This window comes from Corylus avellana, chromosome ca7 (genome assembly GCF_901000735.1).
Source record: "Corylus avellana chromosome ca7, CavTom2PMs-1.0".
Lineage (NCBI taxonomy): Eukaryota > Viridiplantae > Streptophyta > Magnoliopsida > Fagales > Betulaceae > Corylus > Corylus avellana.
Genome location: NC_081547.1, coordinates 22503243 through 22523630, shown reverse-complemented (window position 1 = coordinate 22523630; position 20388 = coordinate 22503243). Strand labels below are relative to the sequence as shown.

General features: G+C 35.3%; 2 protein-coding genes across 2 annotated transcripts; one reads left to right on the top strand and one right to left on the bottom strand.

Moving 5' to 3' along the window:
- The first annotated feature begins 9200 nt into the window (after positions 1–9200).
- LOC132187154 (ATPase 9, plasma membrane-type-like) lies at positions 9201–15118 on the top strand. Its single transcript, XM_059601355.1, has 15 exons — positions 9201–9257; positions 10217–10336; positions 10430–10528; positions 10664–10801; positions 10901–11215; positions 11531–11857; positions 12006–12125; positions 12401–12523; positions 12634–12738; positions 12831–13140; positions 13373–13887; positions 14026–14199; positions 14302–14484; positions 14576–14757; positions 14847–15118. Exons 1-15 carry the CDS (start codon positions 9201–9203, stop codon positions 14941–14943), a joined length of 2865 nt encoding a protein of 954 aa, XP_059457338.1. The 3' UTR covers positions 14944–15118.
- A 97-nt stretch (positions 15119–15215) lies between these two features.
- Positions 15216–19182, bottom strand: LOC132187153 (ribonuclease 3-like protein 1). Its single transcript, XM_059601353.1, has 4 exons — positions 19057–19182; positions 18739–18943; positions 15973–16087; positions 15216–15513 (listed from the first exon to the last, which is right to left on the bottom strand). Exons 1-4 carry the CDS (start codon positions 19129–19131, stop codon positions 15345–15347), a joined length of 564 nt encoding a protein of 187 aa, XP_059457336.1. The 5' UTR covers positions 19132–19182; the 3' UTR covers positions 15216–15344.
- Positions 19183–20388: the final 1206 nt, after the last annotated feature.

The following is a 20388-nucleotide window of genomic DNA, read 5'->3' as shown; positions in this document are numbered from 1 at the left end:
TTACCTCTCATATTACCTCTTCCTACCTCCGCCTTCCTTCTCTCGTTTTTCCCTTTTCTTCTCATTTTTATTTTTCAATTTTTGTTTTTTTTTTTGCCCTTTTTGGAAGTCATATCTATCCCTCTCCACCCTCCACCTTCAACCATTGAGCCCTCCATCTGCTACGCATATCTCCTTCCTCCTCCACTCTCTTTGCTGTCTCTCTGCAGTAGATGTACGTTTCCCCTTTTTGCTTCTGCACGTACAACAACCACTTGACACCTCTCATGGCGATCCTCTTCAACATTATCACTTATGTCGGTCTCAATATAATCTTTCCTGCATGCAGTGGCATCCAAGCTCCCTTAACGCTGCAAATGACTCCTCACTTTGCAATGCTTCAAATACCATCGATTTGACAACCCTTTTTTTGGCCTTTGGGTCAATAAGATATTGGATCATTTGGATTGGACCAATTCTTTGATCCATTTATATTTCTTTATGATTTTCTTGAGCATTATATTAACTTTATTGGGGTGTTTGTTGAGGTTTCCCATCCCCTTATTACATACTTTTTTTTTTTTTAGTTTCAATGAAATTTTATCTTACGTACCCATATATATAGATATAAAATAAAAAAAAGTGCGGGTTTTTCATTTTATTGTTATTTTTTACACGAAAACGTCTTAGAAAAGAATGAAAAAAAGATAAAATAATAATAAATAAAAGAAGGGTTATAGAGGAATCTATTAATTTTAAACACTACTGATTTTTGGCTATCGGTGATGGTTTTGAGTGGATGGAATTAAACTAACATTAAATAACAAAAGAAAAAGGTTGATACGTTTTGGCCTAATTAACTATGTTAGACATCTTAAAACCATTTAAAATGTTAAATTTTGGGTATTTGAGATGTAATATTATTATTTTTATTACATTATTTGACAAATTTTTTTTTATATAGTGGTAATGCTTAATTGTTATTTTCATTGGAATATTTGAGCTTAAGAAAGTTTCGCCTTTAGCTTCCAACTTAACTATTCTTCTCCCGATTCTCATGTTTCGTTTCAATGACTACATTATAATTTAATTTGAAAAATCTTTTTGCGAAAATATCTTAGAAAATAATAGCAAAAAATATAAATAATAATAATAATGAAAAGGAAAAAAAAAGTTTATAGAGGAAGGATCGAATTAAACTAATATTAAATAACAAAAAGCAGTCACCCAAAACCATTTAAAATGTTAAATTTTGGTTATTAATTCTAATTTTGGTTATTAGGGATGCAATATTATTATTTTTAGAGCATTATTTAACAATTTTTTCCTTCGTGTTGATGCTTCTTATTGTCATTGGAATATTTGAGCTTAAGAAAGTTCCTTTAGCTTTCAACTTAATTATTCCTATTCAAATTCTCACACTTTTGCTCAACCACTACAAATGGAAACGGTTTTTGCTGATATTCAAAGCTTATCCTATAGATTTAATAGCAAACAAATTATTTTAATTAATCTATTTGTTTTTATGATTCCCAAATTCAATGTCCAGGCTAATATGTCATATATAACTCTTTTAATTTTTAGTGGATTGAAGTTAATTAATAACATTAAATTACAAAAATAATAGTTTCACTTGTTACAATTCTAACACTCCTAAAATGTCACTAATTGTCAAGCTTTTCTCTCCCTTAAAAAGAGAGAGAAGCTCTCAACCCTTGTGTGGTTTTTCTTTGAACCTTTTTGTGGTTCTTCACCGCCTCCCCATGAGTGACTCTTGAGAAGGAGGTATTGCCACCATCTTCTGTTAGGGCGATTGATACATTGAGGAGTCTTTTAGTAAGCCTATAACATGGTATGTTGAGACACCATATAATTCAAAGCTTAAGTTTATGAGTTTGGGCCTAACAATACTATATTAACCGCTCACACTTTTTACATATTTTCAATATGGGACTCTATCCTTCTATACTCACATATATATCCATCACTACATTGATACACTCTCCCTCAAATGGAAGCCTTTTATTAATCTTATGAGCCATCTTCAAGCTCACTTGTCGGTAAGAGTGGGCAAATTAACCGCCTACCGACTAAGAACCGATCGATACCTACCGACCCTGTTTAACCGATAGCCGGTAGGCGGTAGACTTTTTCTATTTTCGACAAACTCATTCGATAGGCAGAATAAAATTTTGTAACCGAATCGACTAACTTTGCTGACCAATTTTCCATTTCTTTGCTTACCGACATTACCAACCGCCATTTAGTAATTAAACAAAAAGTTGGCGGAATAAGTCGGTGAAAATTTTGACTTTACCGACAATAGCGGTGAAAAATGCGAAAACCTCATTTTTGTAACGAAATTATCCGACTCCCACCCCTACTTGTGGGCTATGTGGGTTTGCTTGCTCCACTTAAAAAAAAAAAAAAAAAATGACGTGTTTTAAGTAACTTCTCATGTCAGGTTGTCAGCCACTTAGGAAAAAAAACACAAAAAAAAAAAAAAAAACTAGTTAAAGTACATCACGTCAATTAGTGTAAAATGAACATGTGAATAAGTAATCCTAAAAAACGTAAGGCAGGTGAGTGTTTTCGATAAGACATGTAATAAAGATAAGACACGTAATAAAGAAACCATCTATTTGTTACATTAACATTTCAATACAAGACAAATATGACAAGAGAGTTGTTTGTCCTAAGATGTTCTCCGTGTCTAGCTTTTGTTCATGTCAAATATTTGGATGTGGGGAGAGGGATGATGGGCAGCAGTACTTCTGCCTCCAGCTTTTTTTCTCGTACGTCCAAAATTATTAAAACAACCTATTTTTCACTCTTTGAAAACATGATGGTGGGGTCCATTAATTCTCCTATTCTAAACTCATGCCTCATGATTCTTTATGTACATGGGAATTGATTGATTTTGTCCCCTGGCCCGCCGCCCACTTTCTTCAAACCTTATAAAATTGATAATTTCAGCGCATTTTCAGCCGTTGATGTTATTTTAGTCACTTAAAATCAATTTTTATTTTTATTTTTTTTAACTTTAGCTACACTTTTTCAAAGTATCTTGAGCAAGAGTTTTCGTTTTATTACTCAAAATACAATTTTTTTCATTTTAACTACTAATTTTTCACTACACATTCCAACGAGAACATCTATTTTAACTATCTACTATAATTAAATATTATTTTTTAGTATTATTTTATTAGTTTTTTTATCATTTTCTTATCTTCCTCATAAAAAAAATAAAGAGAGAATGAGAGAGAAAAGATTAAAAAAATAGAAAAAATATAAAATATAATAAAATATTACTTATAAGTTGTTTCAGTAACTTGTAAATATGAAAGTTCATTGTAGCAATAGAAGAAAAACCTTCTATTTTACAGTATCTGTTGGAGCAATAAAAGTTAGCAAAATAGTTAAATTTAACTAAAAAATTAATTTAGAAACACTGCCAGAGATGCTCTAGATATGTACTTGCATATACACCATTTTCTTTTTTAAAGTTCAAATGAGTTTAGGCATGTAAAACGTTTTTTTTTCTTGTTTCACACGACTGAAAAGATTTTTGGGTTTAGACAGAAAAATTTTCTTTACTTTTCGTAATATATATATATATATATATATATATATATATATATATATATATATAATCGTAAACTATTTGTCCATATTAATGGATGTTCTTATAATTTGCGGCACTTACAAACAAATTTCAATAGGAACTTCATAGTTCTTCCCACTTCGAAGAAGTTAATGAAGAGAAGATGCGGAAATGATTGGGGTACTTTGAACTTGGGAAATTTCTTTGGGAAACCATATATATATATCCAGGCGGTCAAAAGTGCTCATAACTAGAAAGAATATTAATGTTATATATGTCCAAAACTCCAAATCATGGGGGGACAAATCCATATGGCATTTGTAAGTGCATGGTTCAATCTCACACTCGTTCCTGGATCTGTTCATCATTGGATGATCAGAAACCAGGAGAAGATCATGAGTGGCCACTAGCTCATGCAAAGATCCTCAACAAGGCTAGCTTTCCCTTTTTATTTATTTTTTATTTTTTTTAGGTTGGTCATGGCCAAATGAATTAAACTTTCCATGCACAAAGCTACAACCCTTTTTATCCCATCTTATTTAAAAATGACGTTAATTTGATGGTAGTCATTTTGTTTCTTTTGACGATTTCATTCATTTATTAATATTCATTGATTTAAGGTTTGTTTGTACTTGTGATTTCAAGAAGTACGATTTGAAAATGTGATTTTTAAAAACGTAGTTAAGCATTTGGCAAAATCATAGTTTAACCTTTAAAATCACAATTTAGCTTTTATCATTGTGTGTTTTCAAAAAAACAGCTCCTTACATGCGATTGAAAATGCAGATTTCCTACATTTTCAAATTGCAAAATTTAAAAAACGCAATCATAAACAATCTATTTTTTTACAATTTAGTTTAAAATCACTCATTTTGTCTATGAAATTGCAATGCCAAATGTACCCTTAATACTATACCAAGATATTTTAGTCCAACCCATAACTTGCACCCTCTGTGACTTGATCACAAAATTGCTTGCAACATTACCCATTAAGGGCCAAAATAAATAAATAAATGAATAAATAAAAAAGAAAAAATGGGGGTGATTTCTAGCATTTTTTAAACGCCGGGAATCGGTTGATTTTTGGGTGTTTATTTGTTGGTGCATTTGATGTTTGGGATACATGTAAAATTGGACCCTGTGGTTGGCCTAAATGACAAATCACTCCATGTGATATAACAAATAATTTATACATCCATATAGTTGGCCTAAATTACAAATCGATCCCTGTGGTATAAAAAATAATTTATAGGTCCTTAGGGTAGGTTAAAATAACAGTTTACTCCCAAAAATTAATTTACGTTAAGTAACTTAACATAATCCATTACTTTGTCACATCATACTGCTACAGTAAATTAACATAATCTCTTCTATCTTCAAAATTTTACTCCATGTGAGTAACCTTCCCTCATTTTCATCTTCCTAGCTCGTCACGACTGTGAGCATTTTGCGATAATTTGACGGTCATATTTTGTGAAGCAGCTGAGGAAGATGAAGATGAGGGAGGGTTGTATACAGGGTAAAATTTTGAGGATATAAGATATTAGGTTAATTTACTATAATTGTACGACGTGGAGTGAGGGCTAAAGTGTGAATCTTAGCTAGCGTCGTAAAATGATGTGTAAAATTCTAATTGTCATTTTTGAAAGTCAAATTAATAATAATACGTGCAGCGTTTTTATTGGGTATGACGTGGCAAAGTGACAGATTTTGTTAGTTTACTTAACAAAAATTAATTGATTTCATGGAGTAAATTGTTATTTTGGCATACATTGAGGACCTATAAATTATTTTTTATAATACAGAGAGTAATTTGTAATTTAAGCCAATTATAGAGACATATAAATTATTTTTTATACTACATGGAGTGATTTGTAATTTAGGCCAACCACAAAGACCAATTTTACATTTATCCCTTAGATGTTTTAAACAAACGCCGAGAAAAGAAACAATTTGTTGCAGTGATACTCAATAATACAAATCTTAGGTACAACTTACCTTTGAAAACGCTTAATATCATTAGAGCGACTGTAGACAAGACACGAACTTAATTTTCTATGTCTAGAGACAAAGATATACAAGGACGCAGAAGAAATGATATGCATGCATGTAACATGCATTTTCCATTTTTCTTCTCCTTCCCCCATCCCTTCACATGGACATGACAAAGACAAACGATGTTATATCTCAAACAGTGAGCCCCGGCCCACATGGTTAGCCACCGTCCACGGCAGGCAGGCATGAATAAAAAGAAGGGTCCTCTTTGATTAGCTAGCTATCCCTTCATTTTCTTTTGACTATCTTTTTATCATCCCCCTTCATCCCCCCCTTCACCATCGCCATGTGATGATAGTTTTTGTTTTTAGTGCAAATTCATATGCAGATTTTTAAGCACTCAAAAACATCCTTAACTAGAGTGATTTTTGAAATTTTGGATCCAAATTTCACTTCCAAGCAATTCGATGCATCTCGATCGATCGTTTGACATTTGTCTTTGTGTTCTTCAATTGCAATGTGAATGTTTATGATGACTAGGTACATTTATAAACAAAGACAACAACCACCAAGCAGAGGCAGTTGTTGTCTACCAATTGAATTTGATTGCATTAATTATCAAATTCTGCACGAAGAAATTGTGCAACTACTCATTAAAAAACATGGGACTTATTAAAATATAAATGAAATTATTAAATTAATTTATTTTTATCAATTTAAACTTTTAGGATAAGTGGTGATCATTCGAACTTTGTTTTCATCATTTACCTCGTATTTCAACGTGTTGGATCTCATCTATTACTTAAAGGAGAGTTTGAATTCATATGCGAGAATGAATGTCATAGGTGATAATTCTGCATTAAGTGATAATTTAGCCGGGCTTAGATCTAATTCTAAAATAGAAGCAAGATGTCATAGGTGTTAATTAAATAGTCACCCAACATCAAATAATTAAGCAAAATCTTGTATAAATTTCAAGTATTATTTTCAATAAATAAAATGATGCTATGGTATGAGAAAGTGTAACCTAGAAGTGGATGGATGGGATAATGTATAAATAATGATAATGTGAAAGGGCTAATGTTTAACAATAGGTTAGCATAAAATGATTTTTAAAAAATATTTTTCGTATTTTTGGGTGATTGGTGTGATTGAAAATAATAGTTAACGGAAAAATATTTTCGGTTTGACCGAAAAAGCCTATTTAATTTTCAGAAAATGGTTTATATTTTTGAAAATCGTAAACTATTTTCCAAGTTTGAGCGTCTCGTTTCAAATCAACAAACCCAATCGAGACATTGTCAGGACTCTGCCAAGACTTCACTGGGACCTGCCGAGACCCAGTTGGGAGTCATTAGGCCACTGCTCGGACTTCGCGGGGTCATGGTCGGGCCACCGCAAAGGCTTTACCGGGACACCGCCGAAACTCAATCAGTTGGTGTAACATACTGGTCCCATATTGAGAAGATGAGAAGAAGCTTAAATAGAGTAGATGGTTTATAAAGATAATTATGGGTGCTATACATTGCCTAATTACTAGGTGAAACTGAGTTTTATAATGAATTCTAGAAAAGCTTCAAATTGACTAGTCATTTTGAGGTAATAGCGTAAATGTAGGTAGCGCTTTTCCCCAGATATTACAGTTGGACCACTACTGGGACTCCACGGGACCCCGTCGGGATCGCGGTCAGAAAAAAAAAAAAAAATACTGAAAAATATTTTTTAGGAAATCTTTTTTTATAAAAATGTTTTTGTCGTCAAAACAAACGGAGCCTTAGTTGCAAATATCGCCACCCAGAAAACATTCTTTTTCTTTTTCTTTTTGTTTGGAGTCGAAGAAAACTCACAGTTATCTCTCTCTCCTTTATTGTTTGTGTCAAATAACTGAGACATCAAATGGGCCGAATTAGAAGGGCCACAGAAGACCAATTAGGCTCAGTAAAGATGGGCTCAACTTTTTGAAAGGACGAACTTATAGGTCCAATGGGCATCGACGAACTTAGAGGAAAAAAACAAAACGGTAGCCATTCAATTAGCGTACAAACTCTCCAAACGGTTTAAATTTCCTGGATTTCCTCATTTCCATAAAATTTGTGGTGGAATAAATGAATTTAATTACTACTATAATTGTAATTAAAATTATAATTAAAGTTTTTTTTTTTTTGAGAAACTATTATAATTAAAGTTGATTTGGTAATATAATCATCTTGATTCTCTTCCTTTCTTTTATACTTTTTAAGAATTAAATGTAGGTAAATTTCTTTTGCAAGCAACTATTAAAGATCTCACCTTTTTTTTTTTTTTTTTTTTCCTATGGACCCTATTCTTTTTTGAATTCTTTAGGGTGCGTTTGACATTGCGATTTCAAGACAAAAAAATGTAATTTTAAACTAAATCGTAGAAAACTAATTGTTTTAGGATTGCATTTTTAAAACATTGTGATTTGAAAACGTAGAGAATATGCATTTTCAAATTCTTGGCAAATAGGTGCTTTTTTGAAAACGCACAGTTTTAAAAATGTTAAACTGTAATTTTAAAGGCCAAATTATGATTTTGCCAATCGCTTTAAAAGTGCATTTTTAAAAATGAGAAATTATAGGTATTTTTTTAGTGTTCTTCTGGTGTAATCCCAAATGTGATGTAGCTTTTAAAATTATCGTTGAATTTAAGATTATCATTTTTGACTTTTAATCTATTGGTGATTTTAAAAGCCACATCACAGTTGTGAGGACACCAGGAGAACACCTAGTATTTCCCTTTAAAAATCACGTTTTCAAATCATATATTTTAAGATCGCAATCTCAAACTGACCTTTAAACTATATTTGATACACTAAAATGATTATTCTTAAAAATAGAAATGATTATTTTTTTGTTCGATGGAAACACATAAATGACAAGTTTTTTAATTGGAATAGAATTATAATTTTCCAAATTTTCTTAAATACTCTAGCTCTAAAAATTGTTATTTCAAAAAAATAAATAAATAAAGAATTTGCCAGCTCATACTAGGTGGGGGAAGGAATTCTAAACGCCTTTCATATATATTCTCACTCCCCGTGCATCCACGTGTCGATTCGCTCCGATCCTCAAAATTTTCCCTCCACAACGTATTCCCCTCACAGCCCAACACCAACCCGCCACATATGACGATCGAAAACTAGAAGGTTGCCGTTGGCGTGCGGAAGACGAGAAAGCAGAGTGAGAATAGAAAAACAGGTTCAAACCGGATGACCGGGGCCAAAGGGCGCTCCAAGACTCCCGCTCCTCCGCTCACATATCACGCCATTCCATAAAAAGACGAATCCCCCGGTTCGTTATAAGCCCCTCACTCTTTCAAACCACACACAATCCTACTACTCCTTCCAGATTGAGAGAGAGAGAGAGAGAGATTTGATTTTCTAGAGAGATTTGATTTTAGGTGAGAAATTTATAAAAAAAGAAAAATAAATAAATAATAATAATAAAAAAAAAAGCATGAGATTGCAATCTGCAAGTGATGGAGCGTCTTCTATTTTCTCGCAACGATTTAGAGGGCCGCACGCAAGTCAGTACGTGTATATGGAAGCGCTGTAAGAGTGTGAGAGCTTCTTTTTTGGTGTGAGATAACCAAAAAAAGAAAAATGGCCGAGAACAGGCGTGTTAGCTTGGAAGAGATCAAGAAGGAGAATATCGATCTCGTAAGTTCGTCTTTTTGTTTTGTTTTGTTTGTTTAATTAATGATGTTTTTGTGTTTCGGTTTTTTGTTTTGTCTGCGATCGTTGTTTTCAGGCTTTGCATATGATATTGCTTTGATAAAATTAATGGAAGATTGTTCGATATGATAATCAAAGCCTCTCATTGTGTGCTTTCGTGAATATTTTCTTTTGTTGTTGTTGTTGTTCTCGATCGTTTGTGCAAATGCTTATTTGATACACTTTGGTTTTAGAGCTCTGTTTCCGTGTTTTCATTTTCTTTACAAATTGATGTTCTAAATTTGCTTCTTTTTTTTGGTGTTTGATAACTGGTTTTGATCATTCAGGTTCTGGTTTCAAATACTTTAAAGATCTATTCTCTGCCTTTTTAAACTGTTTGTTTGTTTGTTTGTTTTTTTTTTTGAAGTTTTCGATGCTTTTGTTTCAGAGGCCAGATTTGCTTGAAATAAGAATTTTGGCATTTTTGTTAAATCATCAAAATGTTGTTTATTTGTGCATTGTGCAAAAGCTGTTTCTAAGCTGGTCTGTTACATTTGTGTCTCTGTTTGGTAGCTGGGAAAATGTCAGAAAATCGAAGGAATCAAAATGTGGAATGGTTTTATTCTTGTGTTGGACCCTGGAAAATGAAGAACCTCTTGCCACTGAGCTTGCTTTTACTATTTGTCTTTCTTTTTTTGGCCTTAATGGCATCATGATTGTGGTCTATTAGTGAAGAAGAGGCACTTGCTGTATGCAAATATTGAGTTAAATACTTGTACTATAAGCTTGAAATTTGACGTTGATTGCTGTAATGGGCGGTTCTAAACTCTTGTTTTGGCCAAAAAACACAACACACAGAAAGCAAAAAGTTTGTTTCTGAAATTGAATTGTTACTGTGCTAAGTTGTTGAATTATTATTGAGATATATTTCTTAAAAACTTTGCAATGATGTACCGCGTATACAGGAGCACATACCAGTACAGGAAGTATTTGAACAATTGCAATGCTCAAAAGAAGGTTTGTCAACTGAGGAGGGGCAGAAGAGGCTCATTATCTTTGGCCCAAACAAGCTAGAAGAAAAGGAGGCAATATCCATAATACTTTTGTGTTTATTTTCTTCTATTTATTATTAGTTTTAAAATAAATAAACTGATCAATTAAAATCATTCCTGAAACAGGAAAATAAGTTTCTGAAATTCCTGGGTTTTATGTGGAATCCTCTATCTTGGGTGATGGAGGCTGCCGCTATCATGGCCATAGCTTTGGCAAATGGAGGGGTAACATCTCTCTCTCTCTCTCTCTCTCTACACACACACACCCACATAACTTGATAATTTGATGAAGAATGCTTCATCTCACACTGGCATGCTTTTTTTTTTTATTTTTTTTATTTTTTCCATGAACAATTGCAGGGCAAGCCACCAGACTGGCAGGATTTTGTGGGAATAGTGGCATTGCTTGTAATTAACTCCACCATAAGCTTTGTAGAAGAAAACAATGCAGGCAATGCTGCAGCAGCACTTATGGCAGGTCTTGCACCAAAAACCAAGGTAATTCTGCATGATAACATGGCTACAACAATGTTGGTAAGTTATACACTTTCCGTGACTAGAGTAGTCAATTCAGTCTGCTTGCTTGGTTGATTGTAGGTTCTGAGAGATGGAAGATGGACAGAGCAAGAAGCTGAAATCTTGGTACCAGGAGATGTTATTAGTGTCAAGTTAGGAGATATCGTCCCAGCTGATGCTCGTCTCTTAGAGGGAGACCCACTCAAGATTGACCAGTCTGCTCTAACTGGTGAGTCTTTGCCAGTTACAAGGAGCCCGGGTGATGAAGTCTTCTCTGGATCCACTGTCAAACAAGGTGAGATTGAGGCCGTTGTGATTGCCACTGGGGTTCACACCTTCTTCGGCAAGGCTGCTCACCTGGTGGACAGCACCAACCAAGCAGGACATTTCCAAAAGGTACTATCTCTAAGGGCAAGTATGAAATATTGCGAATGAATGGAGGAGGGGGGAATTGTGATATATTTTTCTGAAAATCCAGGAGCTTATTACTGAAAAGCCTGATTACTGCTTAATATTACGATACAAAATTGGTTTTCATGAGCTTGGTGGAGGGTAGACTCCAACAAAATTCCGAATGAAGTTGAGAAATGTTTTTAAATTACTGAAATCCATTTCAAATGGTGCCATTCTAAGTTTGAACAATTAGAACTTCTCATTGTATGCTGTCTTTTGCTTTCTCTAATGTGCACTGGATGGTGATTATTTGGTCAGGTGTTGACTGCCATTGGAAACTTCTGCATTTGCTCGATTGCTGTGGGGATGGCAGTAGAGATAGTGGTAATGTACCCAATTCAGCACCGACAGTACAGGAGTGGGATTGACAATCTCTTGGTACTTCTCATTGGAGGTATCCCAATTGCCATGCCAACAGTATTGTCTGTGACAATGGCTATTGGTTCCCACCGGCTGTCACAACAAGGTGCTATCACCAAGAGGATGACAGCTATCGAAGAGATGGCTGGAATGGATGTTCTCTGTAGCGATAAGACTGGGACTCTTACTCTCAACAAGCTTACAGTAGACAAGACCATGATCGAGGTTAGTGAGTGTATATAGCATATGGATAAGTAGTGATAAAGTAAAAGAAGTTGATACATAATAACTTGGTCTATAATCTATTTGTTTAGAGAATCAACAATCATGAAACTTGGTGATTTATTCATGGAAGTATTTTGTTTATTTACAGGTATTTGTGAAGGATGTGGACCAGGATGCTCTGATTTTACTCGGGGCTAGGGCTTCTAGGGTTGAGAATCAGGATGCTATTGATGCTTGTATTGTTGGCATGTTGGGTGACCCCAAGGAGGTACATTGTAACCGAATATGTAATCTGTATTTCCCCCTTATTCGTTTTGTTTGAAAGTTACAAACCATGAGTGATTGTGTGTGGGCTCAGCTCGCTTTCAGATTTTGCAGCTAGATATTCCCTTAACGCAATTGGGGCAACATGCTTTCCTATAAAAAAAAATATATTGAGAGACTGATTGGTTCAATCGGTCTTCTGAACATTCAAGGGTTTGTGCAGTTGTTATAGTTGAATATTACAATTCCATAACTTGTTTTTCCATATATGCCTGGCAGGCCAGAGAAGGTATCACTGAAGTCCATTTCTTGCCCTTTAATCCAGTTGACAAGCGTACAGCCATAACATATACAGACTCTGAAGGCAACTGGCACCGAGTTAGCAAAGGCGCACCAGAGCAGGTGATAGATTATCCAAATCACATTACTGGTTTTCTTTTTTCCTTACAACTTTCTTCACACTATTTTTTTATCCATTATCTTTATAGCTAAGTACCTGAAATCTCTACCAGATCATTGAGCTCTGCAACCTCCAGGAAGATGTAAAAAAGAAAGCTCATGCAATCATTGCTAAGTTTGCTGATCGCGGTCTACGCTCTCTTGCTGTTGCTACACAAGTGAGTTTGTGTTCCATGTTCCTCAGTGATTTAGTTGCGTGATGAAGCTATCGTTACACGAACTTGATTTGTCATTGATTGTCTACTTTCAGATAGTGCCAGATAAAACCAAGGAGAGCGCAGGAGGACCATGGCAGTTTATGGGTCTATTGCCTCTCTTTGATCCTCCAAGGCATGATAGTGCAGAGACCATTCGCCGTGCACTCAATCTTGGTGTCAATGTTAAGATGATCACTGGTGACCAGCTTGCTATTGGGAAGGAGACTGGTCGCAGGCTCGGCATGGGAACAAATATGTATCCTTCTTCCTCCCTCCTTGGGGACCACAAGGATGAGTCCATTGCCGCCCTGCCTGTTGATGAGCTTATTGAGAAGGCTGATGGGTTTGCTGGCGTCTTCCCTGGTAATTGGACTAACTCATTTATATTGAAGCATTCTGTGAAATCTATTCTATCTGGGAATGAATTGAAAAAATATGTAAACAATTTTTAAAATTTAAAAAGAAAGGAAAAGCAGTGTGAGATTTTATTTCTTCCAAACTGTAAGAATATGCTGTTATCTTGGGATGGATTCAAAGGTTAGTTTGAATGATTGCAAGATTTGTCAAAATGGGACTAACAAGTGGAAGCGTGCAGAGCATAAATATGAAATTGTGAAGAGGCTGCAAGAGATGAAACATATATGTGGTATGACTGGAGATGGTGTTAATGATGCCCCAGCTCTAAAGAAGGCAGATATTGGAATCGCAGTAGCTGATGCCACTGATGCAGCTCAGAGTGCATCTGACATAGTTCTGACAGAGCCAGGATTGAGTGTGATTATTAGTGCTGTCTTAACTAGCAGAGCAATTTTCCAGCGAATGAAGAACTACACGATCTATGCAGTTTCTATAACTATCCGTATAGTGCTGGGGTTTATGCTTCTGGCGCTAATATGGAAATTTGATTTTTCACCTTTTATGGTACTGATAATTGCCATACTCAATGATGGAACTATCATGACCATTTCAAAAGACAGGGTGAAGGCTTCTCCTCTTCCAGACTCATGGAAGCTTAAGGAGATCTTTGCCACTGGCGTTGTTCTTGGCACCTACCTAGCTGTCATGACTCTTCTTTTCTTCTGGGCTGCTCACAAAACCAACTTCTTCTCGGTAAGAAAATATCAATATCCCGGCTATAAAGCTAGCACTGTTGTCTGGACTTTCAGAGATATTTCCTCACTGTTAGTTGTTCCTTACTGTGAAATCAATCTAATTCCGGATGTAATTATACGAAAATAACATTGGCAGGATAAATTTGGTGTAAGATCTATCAGGAACAGCGATGAAGAGCTTATGGCAGCTGTCTACCTTCAAGTGAGTATTGTAAGCCAGGCGCTTATCTTTGTTACTCGGTCCCGAAGCTGGTCTTATGTCGAACGCCCTGGTCTCTTGCTTCTGTTTGCCTTTCTTATAGCACAACTGGTGAGTAAATAGGAAAAATCCGGATTCTGGTTCCTGATATTGTTCTCTTGCAAATGACACACAAATGGCTTAGTGATTTGTTTTTCTGATTGATTTATTAAGGTGGCCACCATCATTGCTGTGTATGCAAATTGGGGCTTTGCAAGGATTCATGGAATTGGGTGGGGATGGGCTGGCGTAATTTGGCTCTACAGCATCATCTTCTACATCCCTTTGGATATCCTTAAATTCATTATCCGATATGCATTGAGTGGCAAGGCCTGGGATAATTTGCTCCAGAATAAGGTAACTGATCTTCCTTGAGTAGGGGAGATTTGTGCAAACATCTTGTAACCAATCTTTGACTGCTCCTTTTATTGCACCCTCTATCATCCAGATTGCTTTCTCAACAAAGAAGGATTATGGAAGGGGAGAGAGGGAGGCACAATGGGCTTTAGCTCAACGTACTCTGCATGGACTGCATCCTCCACAAGCATCAGAACTTTTCAATGATAAGGGCAACCATGGGGAGTCATCTGAAATCGCTGAACAGGCCAAGAGGCGTGCTGAAGTCGCCAGGTAATTTTCCGGGGAAGCTGATGTTAATCATGTTGTTAAAAGGAAAATATCAGTTATCTTGATTTTTGCACCATTTGTTATGTTTCCAGGTTGAGAGAGCTCCATACGCTGAAGGGGCACGTTGAATCTGTAGTGAAACTGAAGGGAATTGACATTGAAACCATTCAGCAACACTACACTGTTTGAGTTGGGAAATCATTTGGCAAGTGAGCTCAGCTCTGTGTTTTATCCTTTGTCCTTTTCTTGTCTGATTTGGTAGGAAGATGTCAGGGTTGAGAATAATCCCACAAATGAGATTGTCCAACACAGTCTGAGAAGATCCAATTAGCTTAGCATGAAATAGTTTTCATTCATTTCATTTTTCAATGATAATCCCTTTCTTTTTTGCTTTCGATGCGAGTTGATTGCTATCTAAAATGGCTAAGCCACTGTGAATGAATGTGCTGCACAGGTGAATCTGAAAGAACAAAAGCTTTTATGGGCAACGAAACCCTAAATATAATTTCCAGTAAGGAAATAGTGGGAATAAACAAAGGCATATATATATATAGATATATTATAAACAAAGGCATATATTATGTGCTAATCTATATGATTTGGTCATCCTTTGGAGAATAACCACTATGCTTCAAGTACCATAGTGCACCTTCAGCTGCATGCTCTGCTGCCCTTTTCTTTTTCAATTGGGGAGCCCCAAAGCACTCCAAAACAGTAGTTGAGGCTTCTTGTATCTCAACAATAACCTTGAAGGTGAACCTGTTCAGAACTATGAAATCGTTACTAACAATCCATCATTCCACGGAGTCAGCTAGTAAATCATATTGAAATTCAATGCAATTAGGCTTCTTGTAAACTGTTTTCTGTCGGAAAATATTTTTTACGAACTCATTTTTAACCCATAAGATATTTTTCAGCGTTTGGTTTGTATAGAAAATAAGCAGTGGCGAAAAACGACCAACGACTTCCACCAACCTCCAAAGTAGGTATCACGGTTGTTTAGCAATGGTTTGGCGGTTTGAGAATGAGAAACTCAAACTCGAAAAATGGTTTACAAAATTTTTTTTAAAAAAAAGGAAATCATTTTTGAAATTAAAGAAGCTTTTTTACTTAAACGAAAAATATTTTTAATTTGACAATTATTTTCGGTAGCGCCAAATACCGTAAGTGATGATTAGTTGAAAACTTTTGTGCTTGAGTAGTAGATGTTGAACATACATTTTTGCATGGCTTGGCCCTTCCTCTTTGCAGCATTCAAATAAAGGGGGCTTCCAATAGTTTGCAGCACAGATCTCGTATAGATGTGACTTTGCAGATCCCTTCTTTGAAGCACCTACATTGATAATGTAAATCCTCAAGAAATTTTCCAATCAAACAAACAGATTCACAAGGTGCTCCTCTTGGAGACAACATTATTCTAAAGAGTTAATTACCTCTTTATTACCTAAATTTTTATGTTTTTATATTTTTTTACAAGTTTTAATTCATATCACAAATAGTACTTGACTTATGGATAAATACCAATTTAATACCTCTGTCAGCCAAATTAACGGACTGCCATATGGAATTATGGATGGTTTTGGCCGCCCCTTTTTAGCCATTGGGTCATCCACCCCTAAGGCCCTTAGGGGTGATTAGGACACCCCCATACGGGCCGTAGGAGGTAGCCGAAACCACACCCAAAGGCCTTAAGTGATGCATAGAAACCACACCCAAAGGCCTTGGAGGGGGAGGGGGGGCCATGGTCGACTACCCCCAGATTGGCCGCAGGAGGTGGTTTTAACTTCCATTGTAGTCTGTTAGTTTGGCTAATAGAATGGTGACGGAGATACTAAACTCTTTAGTTACCAATAACTAAAGTGACATATCACATATGTGATATGAATTTAAACTTAGGTGGAAAAAAATAACAACGTGAATACTTAAATACTGAAAAGATAATTAACTCTAGTCTAAAAGACTTTGCATTTTGCTTGGTTTTCTTTCTAAAGCAACATTGGAAAACAGAGGCCTCTTTGGTTTCTGTTTTCAAAAATAGTTTTATGTTTTTAAATTCACGAAGATGGAAAACAATGGGATAGCACGATACAACATTTTCAAAAATTATTTTCAGTCGTTATACGGAAAAAGATATTTTTCAGAGAATTATGCTTGAAATTAACTTATTTTCAGAGAATATCAAAATTAAAACCTTTTGTAAGTTTGCTTTTTATACCCAAAAAAAAATTACAAAACCCCTATTCTTATTTCCTTTTTATAATTTAAAAACCAGAAGTGGCTTCTCAAATAACAATTTAAAAATAATTTATTTCATTAAATATCATTTATAAATTTGACAATAGCCAGTTAGGTAGGCAATCCTCTGTCTTTATTCCATACATATTTTTTTAAAAATCAGCTATTAGATATGTAAGATCTACACCTTTACTTGTTGTTGGGGGGTGGCTGACCGGAAACTTATAAGGAGTGGCTGAGGCACCAACAAAAAATGCTAGGGGTTGGCTCAGCCACCCCCATTAGTTTCAGGAGTGGCCGATCCATGCCAAATACCTGAGGGTGGTTCGGGCACCACTCCTAGGTGTTGGAGACAGTTTAGCCACCCCTATTTCTTTTTATATAATTTTTATTTTTATTTTTAGAGTTTTATATTTTTTTTATTAAGGGTATTTTTGTCATTACGGAGACATTGACATTTTATTAGTAGTTTAGAGGAAAGATTGACACAATTGATAGTTTGTGGGGAACATTGACAATATAGTTCTAATTTGAAAGAGGTATGTGTATTTTTCTCTATGAATTATATAAGAAAATGATAAGAAAAAGACGTTTAGACTTTCTCTTTTCTTAGGTTGGAAGAAGTTTCTCAATTTTATTCTATAAAAATGACGCGTGTCACTTTTCATGTGAAAAATACATACTTCTTAAATAAGAATGCTTTTGTGCGGTAGTGAAAACTACCACACAACTACAGTTGCCCAAAACGGTACCCTTTTTGGCATTGAAAAAGTGGGGTTTTAAAAAAAGTATTACACAATTCATTAAAAATTATAAATTAAAAAAAAAAAAACCAAAGGGGTGGCTCTAGCGACCTCCCATGGCCGGTCTGGGGGTGGATCTTCCACCCCCGTGGCCTTTGAGATGGTCCGGCCACCCCCAAAAAGCCCAAAAGAAAAAAAAAAAAAAAAATTAGGAAAGGGCCATCGGCCACCCCCGAGTGATTTTGGCCACCCCCTACGGTCAGTATGGGGTGGTTTCGACCAAAGGAGTGGCTCCAGCCACCTCCCATGGCCGGTCTAGGGGTGGATCTTCCACCCCATGGCCTTTGGGGTGGTTTAGCTACCCCAAAAAGCCCCAAAAAAAAAAAAAAAAAAAAATTGGGAGTGGTCCATCAGCCACCCCTACAGTATGGGGTTGGCCGAAACCACCCCCAAAGGCTGAGCCAACCCCTGTTTGGCCTAGGGGTGGTTTTGGCCACCCTCATACCGGTCGTGGGGGGTGGCATGGCCCTTGGGAGTGGTCCGGTCACCCACAAAAACCAAACTCAAATTTTGTTTATTTATTTTTTGGCTTTTTTGGGTGGTTGGACCACCCCAAAGGCCATGGGGGGTGGTGGGAGCCACCCCTTTGGGGTTTTTTTATTTTTTTATTTTTTTTAAAAAATTATTTTTTAGTGTTCAAAACGATTGCAGCTATGCGTTAGTTTTCACTACCGCATAATAGCTGGATCCTTTAAATAATATATTGAAAACTCATGCTTTTTAATTAAGTTGAAACAACTTCCTTGGAGCATGGAAGATGATTCACTGGCATGCATATAATTTTACAGAGTAGATCCTAAACGTGGATTGACTGTTATACCCTTAAAAGGGGCAACTGCTGACATTGTGTTCTGTATGTATGATAAAGAAGCCCCCACAACCACAAAACATCAATAGAAAAGTGCACCAGATTTCCGTGATTTTGGTCTAGAATCTAGATCTGTACCTTCATTCTGAAAGGCGGTGTTCTCTCTGCACTCTCTGGGATCAAGAGAAGCATCTTCAACCATCAATTTCTGTGCTTGAACGGTGTCGTTCTGATCTGCTCTTGAGGTTGGCTCTTGATCATATTCAACCACCTTTGCTCCCTCTTTAGGGCTTCGCTTTACAGCTTCCCTTAATGGCCTGGTTCTGGGTTTCTTCAACCTGACCTGCAAAACCATACACAAACACCCCAAAAGAGTAAGAAGAAGAAAAAATAAATAAATAAATAAAAATCAAATACCCAATTGCAAGAGAGAAGAGGTTGGTGGCTTTTATTTACCTGGGATTGGGCTATGGGGGAAGGTGTTTGAGATTTAACAATGAAGTTTTCAGAGGGTGAGCAATTATTTTCCATCTAAGATTGGGTGCTCTGGTTCTAATTTTCTTGGCACAAATGTATACAGCGAAATCATCAAGGGTGGGGGTTGAAGAGTAACTACCTAACGGAACTAACCAATAACCATATCCATGTTGCATGTCAATTGTCAAGATTACCCTCGTGTTGTAGAATTTCTTTGAGACTGATAAATTTTCTACAAACTGGATTGCGAAAATTCCTCTAATCCGGTCTCTAAAAGGAGACAAGAATTATTTCAATTTCATTTGAAATAGATAGTATTCATTTTAAAGCACGTGCCAACATTAATATCATATACACCATAATCAACATTAGATTTATCAATTTTAAATTCTAACCGATATCCATTTCATTTGAAAAAGAGAGGATTCAATTTCTTTTAAAAAATTGTCATATTTTCCGTTCGACATGTAAGAAGCAGAGCACATGATCTGCACATGTATTTATTTATTAATGTTACCGCAAAGGCATATATATGAGAAGCATACGACATGTACTTTTCACATGTTAAAGGACACATAATAATTTTAGAGACGGGATTAGAAAATTTTTTTTGACAATTCAGTATGCGGGAAATTTTTATCGGCTACTTAATGGCAAATTTTTCTATTTCAGCTGATCATAAAGTTTATTTTATTTAATTTTTTTAGACATGACACTCACTTTGACGGTAAAAGTTTGAGCTCATAAAGTTTACAATGTTTAATTTTCCCTTAAATTAACCAACGAAAATTTAAGGGAAAATTTTTTTATTTTCCCAAATTAAATGAAAATTTGCATTCTACTCTTACGATCAAATGACTGCCTTTTATCTTATAAAAATTGTGCTAATTTAAGGATAATGCGTTATATATATATATATATATATATATATATATATATGGGCGGAACCAGGATTTTTGATGAGGGGGGACGGACTTTTCTGTTTTTTTTTTTTTTTGATAAGTTGGGAACATTGACTTATATAAATACAAAAGTACATAAATACATATAATTTCTCTACATGTGTGTTTTTGTGTGTTTATATAAAATAAAAAATATAAAAGTCTTAAATTTAATGTCATGAGTCATGACATCACAAACACACAATAATATAAATAATTAACAACATAAACTAACACACGATGTATAGAGTTCAAGAAAAATGGTACAGAAAATAAATATTGTAAACTCAAATGAGTGCAAATAATCACTCAAAAAATAAAATAAAACAGATATTTTCATCATATTCTACATTTTTGCACAAAAATACAA

Bases quoted from the DNA above. Each gene is read 5' to 3' on its own strand.
- LOC132187154 (XM_059601355.1), top strand. From the start codon at position 9,201: ATGGCCGAGAACAGGCGTGTTAGCTTGGAAGAGATCAAGAAGGAGAAT. The intron at 9,258-10,216 runs GTAAGTTCGTCT...CCGCGTATACAG, and splicing joins AGAAGGAGAATATCGATCTC to GAGCACATACCAGTACAGGA. The intron at 14,758-14,846 runs GTAATTTTCCGG...TTATGTTTCCAG, and splicing joins AGGCGTGCTGAAGTCGCCAG to GTTGAGAGAGCTCCATACGC.
- LOC132187153 (XM_059601353.1), bottom strand. From the start codon at position 19,131: ATGGAAAATAATTGCTCACCCTCTGAAAACTTCATTGTTAAATCTCAA. The intron at 18,944-19,056 runs GTAAATAAAAGC...ATGGTTTTGCAG, and splicing joins CCCCCATAGCCCAATCCCAG to GTCAGGTTGAAGAAACCCAG. The intron at 16,088-18,738 runs GTACAGATCTAG...TTATCAATGTAG, and splicing joins CACCGCCTTTCAGAATGAAG to GTGCTTCAAAGAAGGGATCT.